The sequence below is a fragment of the Cyanistes caeruleus genome, chromosome 16 (assembly GCF_971803275.1).
Source record: "Cyanistes caeruleus chromosome 16, bCyaCae1.hap1.1, whole genome shotgun sequence".
In the NCBI taxonomy this organism is placed as follows: domain Eukaryota; kingdom Metazoa; phylum Chordata; class Aves; order Passeriformes; family Paridae; genus Cyanistes; species Cyanistes caeruleus.
In genome coordinates this window covers 14,036,268-14,049,102 of record NC_141716.1, presented here as the reverse complement: position 1 = coordinate 14,049,102, position 12,835 = coordinate 14,036,268, and the positions used below count along the sequence as shown (strand labels likewise).

Genomic DNA, 12,835 nt, shown 5'->3' with positions numbered 1-12,835 from the left:
AGGCTGCACTGGAGGGAGAAGACCCCTCATTGCAGAGCGAGCTGGAAGTCAAGAGGCAGACACTGGAGGAATTGCAGCTTCAGAGGGATCTGCTGGAGCAAAGGAGGGATGATGTCACCATGGCTCTGGACACCTCATTGCTAGGCAGCACCTGTGGGAGTGGGAGTTGTGCCAGCCAGATCAGCCCAGATGCTGTTTCTGGCAGAAGAAGACAGGGACACTGCTGTGGACAGCTGCCTCAAAATGGCACACACCATCATTGAGGAAGGGCTCAAGGTGTACCTTGTCCTGTTTCCAGGTTTCCAAGGAGCAAGAGTCATTGAGCAGGGCCCTGGAGCAGCTGCGCCAGCAATCCTCTGGCCAAGGGCAACCACTGGCCCAGGTGCACAGAGAGAAGGAGCTGCTGGGCCAGGAGAAGGCTGCCTTTAAGGGACGACTGGCAGCTATGGAGCAGCAGAGGCAAGAGCTTTGCAAGCAGATGGCAGAGACCAGGTAAAGGCAGGGAGCAGAGCCTTTCAGGTGTTTTTACATTCCACAGACATAAAATGGTAGTGTCTCAAAAAAAAAAAAAGTCACAATATGAAGGTTATTTTTCTGACATCTAAAGCCAACAAACCTCTCGTCAGCTTTGGGCTCCTGTTTGTGCTGCCAAGTGTGCTACCCACTTCCTGTGGGAAGTCAAAAGCAAGCCACCCAGCCCTGAATTGAGTAGTAGTTAAAGCATGCAGAGGTTGAGTGCAAGCTCATGTTTCTCTTAGGTTTGGTTCCTTATGCTGGGCATTGAACATCCCTCGTTTGTTACCAAGTAGCTTGACATGATCTTGATCTTCAGAACTGAAGCTCCATCTTGAGCATTCCAGGCTCTTACCTGGGGATGTTGGGAGTAGTGCGCTGCGATTCTGGGTGAAGCCAGAGGCTCCTGCTGAAAATCTTGAGGCTTTCTGCTTCCAAGCCTACTCTTGAGAAGTGTGGGCCAGGTGCTAGGGCTGGTTAGAAAGCAGCAGGGAAAGCCCTTTGGAATCCTCAACGACCTCTGGGGATTCTTTCTAATTCTTGATGGGCATCCACCTGCCAAGCCAATCAAAGTCCATTTACACAGTCCCTCTCACTCTGTAAAGAAGGACAAGCCAATTGGGCTACTGCCTGTTTAGCCAACAATACTAAAATAATGGTGGCAAGCCTACTCCTTGACCTTGCAAGAGTTTAAACAGCAGTCTCTGCATTTAGGGTGTTGGTATTTTTTACAAGTGCTACCACGACCTTGAGATTTTTCTGCATCGTGCCAAGTAGTTCTGAAGTCTCTTAAATACACGGTGTCTGGAAAATGATGTACCTTTATGTCCATTTTCAAGAGTATTAAAATGTCAGGAGTTGGGCAGGACAAGAGTCTGTCCTGTCCCCCTGCAGAGCAGCTTGCAAGTGCTGATGACAGAAGGGCTGTGAGCAGAGGCTGAGACTTTGCTCGTCAGCCCATCCTGTCCGGGCACAGCTCCCCAGTGTCATAGGTCAGGAACAGCAAGTGAAGCTTTGGCTGTTGAGGTCAAGTTGGGCTGGGCTGTGTGTGCTGTGCCAGGCCATAAGGAAGGCCAGGGCACTCCCTCAGAGGGCCCTGCTTTGCTATGGAAATGGCACAAAAGTGCCTTCTCTGGAAGAGTTTCCATGTGATCCATTTTCCCTACTGATGTGTGGGGATCTTGAGCCTCGTTGTCCTGGAATAACCAGCTGTGGGTGTCAGGAGCAAGCAGCTCATGTCTCTCTGTATTTGCAATTTGTAGGTCAGCAAAAGGAGAGCCTGGAATCCAGCCTGTCTGCTGCTCAGCAGCAGATATCTCAGCTGGAGATGAGCAGGAACCATCTGGAGGCTCAAGTGCTCAGAGTCACGCAGGCCAAGGCAGTGGTAGAAGGTGAGGACCTCGTGTGCTTTGTTTGTGGTGCCGCCCCTGCCGAGAAAAGCTAAGCACCCTGTAAAGCCACCTCTGTCCACAGGGCTTCTGAGGAGTGGTGGGGCTGGAGGTCCTGAAAGGGCCTGAGGTCAGTAAAGTCAGTAAAGACTCTGACTCCTGCTGTTGGTGATGTTTGCAGGACAAGTGAAATTCCTGCAACAAGAGCTGGAAGCAGAGGGAGCTCTCAGGAGAAAGGAACTGGAAGAGACAGCTCAGCAGCTCATGCAGGCAGAAAAGCAGAGTCAAGAAATGCTCAGGCTTCCAGGAACCGCAAAGCAAAGGGAAATAAACAAGCTCCTGCAAGACCTGGTAGGGGACAATATGCTTCTGAATTCAGGCTGGTGCTGGGACAGTAAATGCAGACATGGCTCCAGTGAGGGTGTAAGAGGAGTTCCAGAGCAGGTTGGGCAGTGCCCACCCAAAGTGTGACAGCCCAGGGCAGGATCATCCCTGAGTCCCTCCTGACACGGAGCAGATGCCATCATGCAGCAGATGCCAACATGGAGCAGATGCCATCAGTGCCGCTGGCTGCAGGAGCGGGAACTCGGGTCCTTTCTTGCTGTGCTTCCATGATTGACACAGGGATTAGGTTTGGGCTGGAAGCCAATGGAATAGGCCCCTGGTCCTTCAGTGCTTGTGGCTGGGGCATCAGGGAGGGGAAGGTGACACCTCCTTTTGTGAGTGCTTGGGCTCAATGCTTGTGAAGGTTTTTCCCAACAGAAATGATTCCATGAGGCTGTGATTCTTGCAGCTGCTGAGCCTCCTCTTAAATTCCCAGACAGGACATGGTTTCTGGAGTGCAGAAAGCCAGTGCTGGTGTCTTTTGAAGCTGGAGTTTGTGGGATGGATGAAGCTTCACATTTTTCAGCAGGGAGCTTCCCTGCAACTTCATCTTGAAAATTGTTCTCCCCTCTTCAAAAAACCTTTTTTGAAGAAAGACACCATGCAGAGTTACAAGAGATGGCTCCCACTCTCCTTGCACTGCCATGATGAGAACCAGCGCGTAGTTGATGTGAGGACTCGGCAGCTGCCGTGGCTCCCTGGCAGGGCGCTCGGCTGCCTCCTGCTCTGCTGCCTCGCAGGCTGCAGCTCCCTCCTGGTCTTGGCCCAGGGACGTGGGTCCTGTGCCCTGGGCTGTGGTGCCATCTCTGGGTCTCTGCTGCTCTCCAGGCCTCCCGGGAAACGCTGCTCTGTTCCGCCCGATTCCTGAAGAGGAAGGATCTCCAGCAGATGCTGCGGGTGGATCAGACCTGGAGGTTCGGCGAGGGCTTGGTAAGGGCGGGCTGGAAGCCCCAGCCCCAGGCTGGAGAAGCTCAGTGTGTGCGGCTGGCAGCTGTGCCCTGCCCAGTGCCGCACCCAGGGCCGCCAGCCTGTGCCCCACACACTGCTCCCTTCCCTGGGCCCCGCGGGCTCTACTCCAGCCCCCTGTGGCCCCGAGCCGTGTGCCCATGGAGCCCCGGCACCGCTGCTCTGTCGGGCAGGGCAGCAGCGCGGCTCCCCGGGCAGCAGCCGGCCCTCTGCCCCCTCCAGAGCCCGGCGCCAGCGGCTGCTGCCCGGTGCCTCAGGGCTGGGCGGGCACGGGAGGCCGGGGCTGGCCGCAGGCAGCAGTGCCCGGCCGAGGGGCAGAGCCCGCACCAACCCTTCCCTCCCGCCGCTCTCTGCAGCTGGCACAGGACAGGAGCCGAGCGGCTGAGCACCTGCACCGGGCCCTGCTGTACCTGGACAGCCCACAGGAGTCCCTGCGAGCGGCGGCCATCAGGTTCATTGGTGAGCCACGAACCGGGCTGGGCTCCCTCCCTGCCCCGCCGCAGCTCGGCCCCAGCCCCGGCTGCTGCCCCGGCCCTGGAGCCCCGGCTGCCCTCGGGGCTGCTGCTGCCGGCCTCTGGCAGCCGGGCCCTTGGGCTGAGTCAGGATGCGGCAAGGGCCGGGGCTGAGCCCTGCCGGGGCAGGAGGCCGTGTGGCCCCAGGGCTGGCAGCGCCGCTGGCAGGGAGCTGTGCTGCTGGGACCCTGACAGGCTCTGTGTTCCCAGGGATGGCCGGGTGGCACCTCCGGGGGAACAAACGAGAGCTCCAGAGCATCTGTCAGGGTGAGTGAGGGCAGCGGGCTGCCAGCCCCGGCTGCCAAGGGGAGCTGCAATCCCTGCCCCGGCTGCCGAGGGCTCTGCTCCCTGTGCGGACCAGGCCTGGTGTGGCCAGGGCACACACAGAGATTTCAGGGGCACGAGTGCCAATAGTGTCCAGTGGCTTTGGGCTGATCCCTTTGGTCCCTGCTCCCTCCTGGCCATGGCCAGAACCACCTGCGTTGGCCCTTGCACGGGGCTCTCCTTGGGTCCCTGCAGATCCAGATCTGACCATGGCTCTGTTCCTCTCTCTTGCAGCCCTTGATGACAAGGCACAGGACATCAGCCCTGCCATCAGAAGGCTGGCTCTGGAAACAGCCTTTGTCCTCCGGGCAGCTCCAGGCTCCATCTTGCAGAAGTGGCAAGATGGATTCCGCAGGGCACGCAAGAACCGCCCTTGTCTGTGGGCCCGTGGCTGGCTGTGCTGCTGGAGCTCTGAGGAGAGCTGAATTGAGAGGCTCTCTGTCTGCCGGGGCCATCTGAGCCAGGCAGGATTTTTCTTTAAGATGGTTTTTTTTATCCTTCTTCTTTTTTGTTCTTTAAAATAGAAATATAGAAATATATAGAACATAGATATAGAATTATATATAGAAATATAGAATGTGTTCTCATACCCAGTGTCTCAGGTGCTTTCTCTGGTGCCCAGTGTGCGCAGGGCATAGGGGGAGAGGGGAAAAGGGTGCTTGTGCTCAGCAAGCTGCCCAGGCGTGCAGTGGGGAAGGGAAAATGGCCAGAAAGCCCTCGGCCTTTGGTGCTTCTGCTGAAGCCTTAACGCTGCCCACAGAGGAGCTGGGCAGGGGCTGGAGCTGTGGGGATCGCTGTGATTGTGGTGCCTGGAGATGGGCACGAGGCTTCTCCCAGCCAGGAAGCACCGTCTGTGTCCTGCAGCCCGTGGGTTGCTGGCGGGATTGCTGAGGGCTCTGAGGCTCTCTCAATCCGGTTCCTCTGGAGCTCCATCGGGGCTGCGCCGCTGCCGGGCAGGTTGGACAGGCTGGGGGAGACCAGAGGGGCTGGGGTGGAGGGAGGCCTGGAAGGAATGCGGTGCTGCAGAGGCCTTGATGGGACAAGGCAGTGGGAAGGCACAAGGGGCAGGTGTGAGGGAGGAGGTGGCAGGAGGCTCCAAGGGCACAGGAGGCCCCTGAGGGGCCGGGGTGGTGGAAGCACTGAGGAATTGGGTGTCAGAGGCCACGAGCAGCCCCCGGGCAGTCACCTTGTTCCTATCACCCGCTGCTCTGGTGCTTCCCCTGAGAGACTGCCATGCCTGCAGCAGAAGCCCTCGAGGCTGGGCCTCAGCAGCCCCGAGGTGCCCAGGCTGGGCTGGCTGGCGACAAGGAGGGCAAGGAGGCCCTGGCAGGGCACAGCCACTGGGTGCTGCCAGGGCAACGGGCAGAGGCAGGGCTGGCGGCCAGCCCGGGCCCCCGCGCCTGCCCAGGCCACGGTGCTGAGACCAAGGCTCCCCTGACACAGAGCTCTGCGTCTGCACAGCTTCTGCCTCCATGGGGAGGGTGGTGATGTCTCCTCGAGCAGCGCTGCTGAGTCGCTGCTGCTGAAGCGGCTCTGGACAGAGCAGAAACGGCACCAGAGCGTGCACAGGAACAGCCCTCAGGGCTGGGCTGGAGTGGCCAAGATGCCTCCTTCTCTTGCAGGAATAACAGAGATGATGGACACAGTCCCTTCAGTATATATGTTCTATAGGCTGCAGTTAGGTTCTAATGTAAATACATTTCTTAGATTGCAATTGCTATAGAGGTCCTTTCATTGTAAATACATTTTATAGATTGTTGCTATGAAGATTCTTATAACGTAAATACATTCTGTAGTTCATTGGTGGTGGTGGTGCTGTTGTGTAAATAAATTGTCCTTGTTTGTCACAGGCTGTCTGTCTTTGCATTTGCTTTGGGCACAGGCAGCATTTGCACAGCTGTGGTTTCCCCTTGCCCTGGGTTCCTGAGGCTGGAGGTCCCTGGGGGTGCTGGCACAGCCACCCTGGGGCTGGGGTCCCCGTGCACAGGGGGGAACCACTGGTGGCGCTCCCGGCACTGGGCACCGCTCGTGTTCCTGGGCTGCTGCAGAGCGGTGTCCCCAAGAGCAAAGCTGTCACCAGCAGAGAGGGGGCTCTGACAGGAGCAGCCCCTGCAGCAATGCAAAGCAGGCAGGAAACCTTCTGCCACCCTTCCTGCTGCAGCCACAGGGACTCCTGGGCTGAGAGCTGGCACCAGGCTACACGGATGCAAAATCCACATTCAGGCTCTGAAGGCCTTTATGGCCTTGGGAATTGCTGGAGCCAGCATCTGGGGAGAGGCTTTTTCAGCTGCAGGGGCTGATATTAAGGGCTTGGAGCCCCCAAAAGCTCTGGCCCTCCTCTGCTTTGCATTGCCAGTGCTCAGATTGTTCAAGAGACAAAAGCCAAGCGAGGGGATCCTGCCCTGCTTGCGTTTCTGCTGCTGGAACACGGGCTGAGACATCACAACTCTGGGGCTAGTGATGTTACAGGAGTCCTGGGACCACTTCCATTAGGGCCTGGAATGATGGAATCCTGGAATGGTTTGGCTTGGGTGGGACCCTATAGGTCCTCTTGTTCAGCCCTGAGTAACCTCCCACCTCCCCAGGTTGCTCAGGGCCCTGTTCAGCCTGTCCTTTAATGCCTCTCTGCACAGCCTGGCCAGGGCCTCACCCACCTCACACCAAAGAATATTTTCCTAACATCAAATCCACTCCTATTCCCCATTGGAACCCATTTCCCCTTGTCCTGTCACTACAGTTCCTGACAAAGAGTCACTCTCCCACTTCTCTGTAGCCCCTTCACACCCTGGAAAGGTGCTGCTCTTGCTCTCTTGGCTGCACGCGAGCATCACAGCCCCGTCTCCTCAGCAGCCATCCGTGGCTTCACATGTTCCTAGCGCAGGGCACAAATCAACTGCAGCCCTGCTGCTTTGGTTGGAGCCTCCCAGCTGGATCCTAAATGAGCTGCAGAAATGCCCAGGTGCTTCTGTGACTCCAGTGGATACACAAATGGTTGGCTTGAGATAACAACAGCCCTGCTTTCTACTGCCACTGTTGTGTTGGAGGTACCAACACTGCCTTGTTCCATTTTATTGCAGTGTCCTAGTTTGACACTAGGCTGGACACCAGGCACGCTGGTGCCGAGGCAGTGAGATAATGCTTCAGCTATGCAAAAAGCTGGATGCAGAAAGAATTAATTACTTTGTAAAAGGGTATGTGAATGCAGAATTTTTTGGAAATCAGCAAATTTAGCATGTGATTATGAAATAGGTTGCAATATGAAGGTTTGGAAAGTATAATGTGAACATTAAGTTAAAAAAATGTATAAAAGGTAGTACTGTGTGAAGAATGGAGGAGTGAGTTTGTGCTGAAGCTATGCCACTCCCTCCCGGCATCAAATAAATAAATACCTGCTCTATAGGCCTTTATACCATGGAGTACTGTTTTCTTGCCCAGCTTTAGGGCATCAGCACCATGATCAGAGACACAGACCAGCTTCTGTTCCCACAGTTATCCCTATGCTCTGCACTTCCCCAGGTGTCTGCCTCGATGTTCACTGGGGACCTCCCTGTTTGTGGCCGTCCATTGCCGTGCTCAGCAGGCCGCCAGCTGTGTTTGCACATGAGCTGCCACAGGCAGACACACAGCAACTGCAGCAGAGGCTGGGCCAATTCTTTTTCTTCCAAAATGCAAGAAAGACAGAAAGGCACAAGGATACAAGACAGCATCTCTGTGGAGTCTCTTTGTCCAGCGAAGTTCAGTAGCTGTTGGTGGTTTTGTGCTACTGCTAATCCCTTCCATGAAAAACAACATTCCAGGAAGGAGCAACATCATCTGACACGTCCCAAGTGTTGCCACCAGTTGTTCCAGGTGCTCTGGCCAACAGTCCCTGTAGGATGGAGCACAGCCCCCAATGCACGTTGGCTTTGGCTGCCCTCTGGCACAGAAGCCCCCCCAGGGCACAGGTCTCTGGGGCAGGAGATGGGCACCAGCGCTGCCAGGGCTCGGGGGGTGGCAGGCCTGCTTTGGCAAGGATTCTGACACCCCTGCTGATTTCAGTGGGGTCAGAACAGCACTCGGGCCCTGGCCCACACGTTCCTGGTCTGTGTCACACCGCCACGTTTAGGATGGCCACCAGGCGGGACATGTCCCAAGGAGGCCGTGACAGCTTCTGTGGAGGGCCCCGCGCCCTTCCCGCCACGGCTGCCTCGGCAACCCAGGGGGCTCCTTCTGCTGCCCTGAGCCCACAGAGCAGGGCAGCCTTTGCTGATGGTTTGAGCTGTTCCTAAAGATCCTGTTGGGCTGTCTGAGACACTTGGGCCAAGGCATTGCTTCCAAGCTGGGCCACTTTGGCCGGGCTGGGTGGAGCCCCAGGGCAGGGGGCAGCGTGTGCAACGGCCCTTGGTGACACGGTGCAGCATGGTAACCGTGGAATGGAACGGGACAGGGTGTCCAAGGGCCCTCTGTGACATGGGGTGACATTAGTGTTGGCGGTGACACAGCCACACCACAGTGCCTGGTGCACGTGACAGGGCAGGACGGGACAGAGTGGTGCTGTGAGGAGCCCCCGCACGGCGCACTCATTCCTTGCTGACCCAGAGCCTTTCTGAGGCGTTACTCCTGCAGGTCACCTCGAGGCCAGACCACAGCACTCGGTGACCTGCAGCCTTCCCGAGGCTTCACTTCTGGTGAGGTGAAGCACCACACTTCTCAGGTGTGCTCGAGCCCAGACCGTGGCATTTCCTCACCACGGTCCTTGACGACGAGTCTCCTGTCCTTGTGGCACGAGCCCCTGAGACCCAAGTGCAGGACTGGCTGTCCTGCAGCCTTGCCAAGACTTCACTCCTGCAGGTGCCTTCCAGGCACAGCTGCAGGACTTGCCAACTCAGACCTTTTCTGAGCCACCTCTGCTGCAAGTAGCCATGAATCCAGGCAGTGATGTTGAGCAGAGACCTCCGAGTGTCCCCAAGATGACCTGGGTGAAGGAGGAGAAAGAAGGCCCTGGGACTGCCCCAGCACAGCAGCATGGAGAGCTGGAGCAATTCCAGCCACCGCAGCAGGGTGAGCTGCAGACCTGGGCCTGCAGCCAGCTTGGCCTCGTCCCATCCCATCCCATCCCATCCCATCCCATCCCATCCCATCCCATCCCATCCCATCCCCCGGGGACACGTCCATGGACAGGACAGAAGTGGGGCTGGGGCAGACGCCCTGGAGCTGTACTCTGTGCCCTGGGGCCTCCTGGGGCTGTCCCTGCCTGGGGAGTGCAGGGCTGGGCTGTGTTCTCCAGCCTCTCCCGCAGCCCCTCAGCTCAAGCTGCGCTCGCTCTTTGCCAGGAGCAGCCATGGAGCGCACTCGAGAGCAGGAACGCAGCCGTGGCCTCTTCCGCACAACAGCGCAGGTACCTGCAGCCATCCCCTCTCCTGCTCAGCCCAGCACCACGCTTGGAGCACTCCATGCAATGTCCCTCATTTCTTGCCCTTCTGCTGCAGATGATTTGCAAATTCATGAAGAGAATTCGGGAGGAAGAGACCAGTGCCATGGGCACTGTGGTCAGAGCATACTCTCCCATCTTCAAAACCAAGGCCAGTGCTGCCCTGCTGGACATGCTTGTGGAGGAGGGTCCTTCCAATCCCAAGCAAGTAAGCAGCCTGTGGCCTGGCTTCGATCCTCCCAGGAATTGCTTGGCCACGCCAGCTGCTCACTGCGAGCCTTTGAGGCCGTGGCAGTGCGGTGGGAAGGGAAGCACTTCTCTGGGAAGCTGGGCACATTACTCCTGCTGGCAGCTTTCCAAGTTTCCCTGTGCCTTCTCCAGGTGCTCCCCATGGTGAGGTTCATCCACCAGTGGCTCAAGGCTAATGAGTTTCCTGAGTACAATCTGTGCAGGCCCCTTCTGGATCTGACAGAGGCACAGCCTGCTGACGTGGTGATGGCTCTCCTGCGTGTGGCCCCATGGTGTGACAGGTACAGGGCCCACGTGCCCAGAGGGCTCAGGGCATCCCCCTGCACAGCCTGGCCCAGGTGTCTGACAAACAGAGGATTCCAGGGCCCTGTGGCTCCTCCCTTTGTCAGCCCTGGCACAGCAGCCCCCGAGCCTGCTGCCCTCAGGGGCCAGTCCCCACAGGGCTGGGCTGCCACAGAGGGGCAGTGGGCAGAGGCAGGGCTGGCAGCCAGCTCAGCTCCCTGCTGCTGCCCAGGCCACGGGGATGTGTCCCAGACCCCCCTGACACAGAACTCTGACCCCACAGAGCTGCTACCACCATGTGGAAGAGCATCATGTGCTCGTGCAGGGCTGCAGAGCCGGCCATGCTGATACTTCTGGATGTGCTGGGCACCTGGCCAGAGCTCAGCATGTGCACCTCCGACGGGGACCACACGGCTGTCCTTGCCCTGGCTGTGAGTTTCTGCAACTGACCTTTGACCCAAGGTCACCTGTCCCTCAGGTCTCCATCCTCCCTCCTCCCATGGCATCTCCCTGCATCAGGCACTGGGCTCAAACCTGGCCTAGGAGCAGCTCCAGGGCCACCAGGCCGGCTGCTGTCCCTACATCTCCACTGGCCTCTCCCTGCCACGCTCGGGCCCTGCCACATGGACACCTGAGCACTGAGCACTGACTCAGGCTGCTCTGTCCTTCGCAGGCAACTGTGGTGATATGGAAGATACTCCAGCTGCCCTGTGTCCCACATGCAGTGACAGTGTATTTCCCCCGTCTCTTGGTGCATCTGCTCTTGCAAGTGCTCTTCAGCACATTGGATCTGCCAGAGAAGGTCGATACCTTCTGGAAGAGATGCCAGCAGCAACACGGCCTTGCCATCAGCCCCAACAGGTGCTCCATGCCAGTCCTCCTGTCCCTGCCATGTCCCCAGGGCAGCAGCCCGTGCTCCCAGCATCACCTGGGCTTTGCTGTGCACGCAGGTTTGCAGTGCAGACCCTGAAGGCCCTGCTCTGCCGACTGCACTATGAGGATGTGGTGGCGGCAGTGGAAGACGAGTGTGGCTGGGACACGCTGCTGTGTGCTGGCACGCACCACTGTGCTGTGGGTGTGCTGGCCAGGTGAGCAGCCACCAAACAGCGCTTGTGCCCCGTGCCTGGGGTGCCCCACACAGTCCCCATGGTCAGGGGCCAGAGGGCCTTGTCACCAAGGGATGGCCAAGGACACTGCACAAGCCTGGGAGAGGAGGGTGCCCAAGAGCAGCTGCTTCCCAAAGGGCCTGGGTCCCCTTGCAGGGTGGTGGAGAAGGGCCAAGCTCCTCCTGGGAGTCAGTCCATGGAGAGGTTTGTCCCGCTGGCTCAGGGTCTTGGTTCCTTTTTCCTCCCGTCAGAGCAATGCGTCACGTGTCCCTGCCCTTGTGTTCTGCGATTGCATTCTACCTGCTCGGGCTGCTCAGCAAAGACACGGCACACGGGGATTTGGCCGCCATGGCGTTCCTTGTGGAGGTGAGCCTGAAGGGCAGCGCTGTCTCGCTGAGCTGTCTCCCAGCTCTCTGCCCTCTCGGTGCCGCAGCCGCCCGGGACGGTGCCCACGCCCTGTGCTGCTGCCTGGGCCCAGCCCTGTGCGCTGCTGCCCCATCACCGGCCTGTGCCCTTCAGATGTTGGAGTGCCTGGACTCGAGTGAATACCGTGACAGCGTCCTGGAGATCGCATCAAGCAAACTGCAGAGCGAGTGCAGGGAGAGGCGTCGCTTGGCACTCAGAGGCCTTGTGGTGCTCGGCAAGAATTCCTCCATGGTGAGAAGGGGGCAGCGGCTGCCGGCGTGGGGCTGGGGAAGGCAGTGGCTTGCGCTTGGTTGGCCTTTGGGCACTGAGGCAGCTGCTGCCAGCTCTCCTGCCTCTTGCCTCCTGCCCCAGGCCTTTGGCACAGGCCTTTGGCCTCTGGGCCCTGTGGCAGCAGGGTGGCATTTCACATACTTGTGTTCCACACAGGCCAAAAGAATGTGGAGCCTGCATGAAAGGCTCGTGGAGCTCCTGGGGGAAAATGACAGCCATGTGCTTGGGATGAGCATCGCTCTCCTCAGCCGTTTGTTCCTGTACAATGGTGGCCCGATAACCATCCCCCTCGGCCTGCAGCTGGCTGAGGCGCTCCTGCCGCTCTTTGACAATGTAAGGCTCTGTGTCTCCAGCCATGGCTGCTGCCTGGGCATTGTGCCCTGGGCATTTGCAGGCCTGTGCCCAGGTGGGCCTGAAGCAGCTGATGCTGAGGTCTTTATTTCTTCCTTTCGTACAGGACGATAGCCAGGTGCAGCTGTGCTCCATGTTCATCTTCCAAGAGATGATGGATTTAGTACCAAAGGAGGGGAAAAAGGCCCTGAAGTCCCACGTGCAGCAGAGCCTGCTCCCACTCTCCTTGCACTGCCATGACGAGAACCAGCGCGTGGTTGATGTGAGGACTCGGCAGCTGCCATGGCTCCCTGGCAGGGCGCTCGGCTGCCTCCTGCTCTGCTGCCTCGCAGGCTGCAGCTCCCTCCCGGTCTTGGTCCAGGGACGTGGGTCCTGTGCCCTGGGCTGTGGTGCCATCTCTGGGTCTCTGCTGCTCTCCAGGCCTCCCGGGAAACGCTGCTCTGTTCCGCCCGATTCCTGAAGAGGAAGGATCTCCAGCAGATGCTGCGGGTGGATCAGACCTGGAGGTTCGGCGAGGGCCTGGTAAGGGCGGGCTGGAAGCCCCAGCCCCAGACTGGAGAAGCTCAGTGTGTGCGGCTGGCAGCTGTGCCCTGCCCAGTGCCGCACCCAGGGCCGCCAGCCTGTGCCCCACACGCTGCTCCCTTCCCTGGGCCC

General features: G+C 58.6%; 2 protein-coding genes across 4 annotated transcripts in view; both read left to right on the top strand.

Annotated features, from left to right (window-relative positions):
- The window catches only part of LOC147650238 (maestro heat-like repeat-containing protein family member 7), a 170,312-nt gene that overhangs the window by 83,353 nt on the left and 74,124 nt on the right, over nt 1–12,835 (top strand). The gene's annotated exons all lie outside the window — the stretch shown is intronic.
- Nucleotides 7,984–12,835, top strand: part of LOC147650237 (maestro heat-like repeat-containing protein family member 7) — a 109,352-nt gene continuing 104,500 nt past the window's right edge. Inside the window, exons 1-12 of one of the 3 annotated variants that reach the window (XM_086853469.1) lie at nt 7,984–9,127; nt 9,400–9,464; nt 9,556–9,705; nt 9,879–10,027; nt 10,312–10,459; nt 10,702–10,889; nt 10,979–11,116; nt 11,386–11,500; nt 11,654–11,791; nt 11,987–12,163; nt 12,288–12,443; nt 12,602–12,703. In XM_086853469.1, coding sequence (XP_086709595.1) covers nt 8,989–9,127; nt 9,400–9,464; nt 9,556–9,705; nt 9,879–10,027; nt 10,312–10,459; nt 10,702–10,889; nt 10,979–11,116; nt 11,386–11,500; nt 11,654–11,791; nt 11,987–12,163; nt 12,288–12,443; nt 12,602–12,703 — 1,665 coding nt within the window. In that variant the 5' untranslated portion in view covers nt 7,984–8,988. The remainder of the gene's footprint in view (nt 9,128–9,399; nt 9,465–9,555; nt 9,706–9,878; nt 10,028–10,311; nt 10,460–10,701; nt 10,890–10,978; nt 11,117–11,385; nt 11,501–11,653; nt 11,792–11,986; nt 12,164–12,287; nt 12,444–12,601; nt 12,704–12,835) is intronic. The other 2 variants (XM_086853467.1, XR_015277138.1) reach the window with 2 other exon arrangements.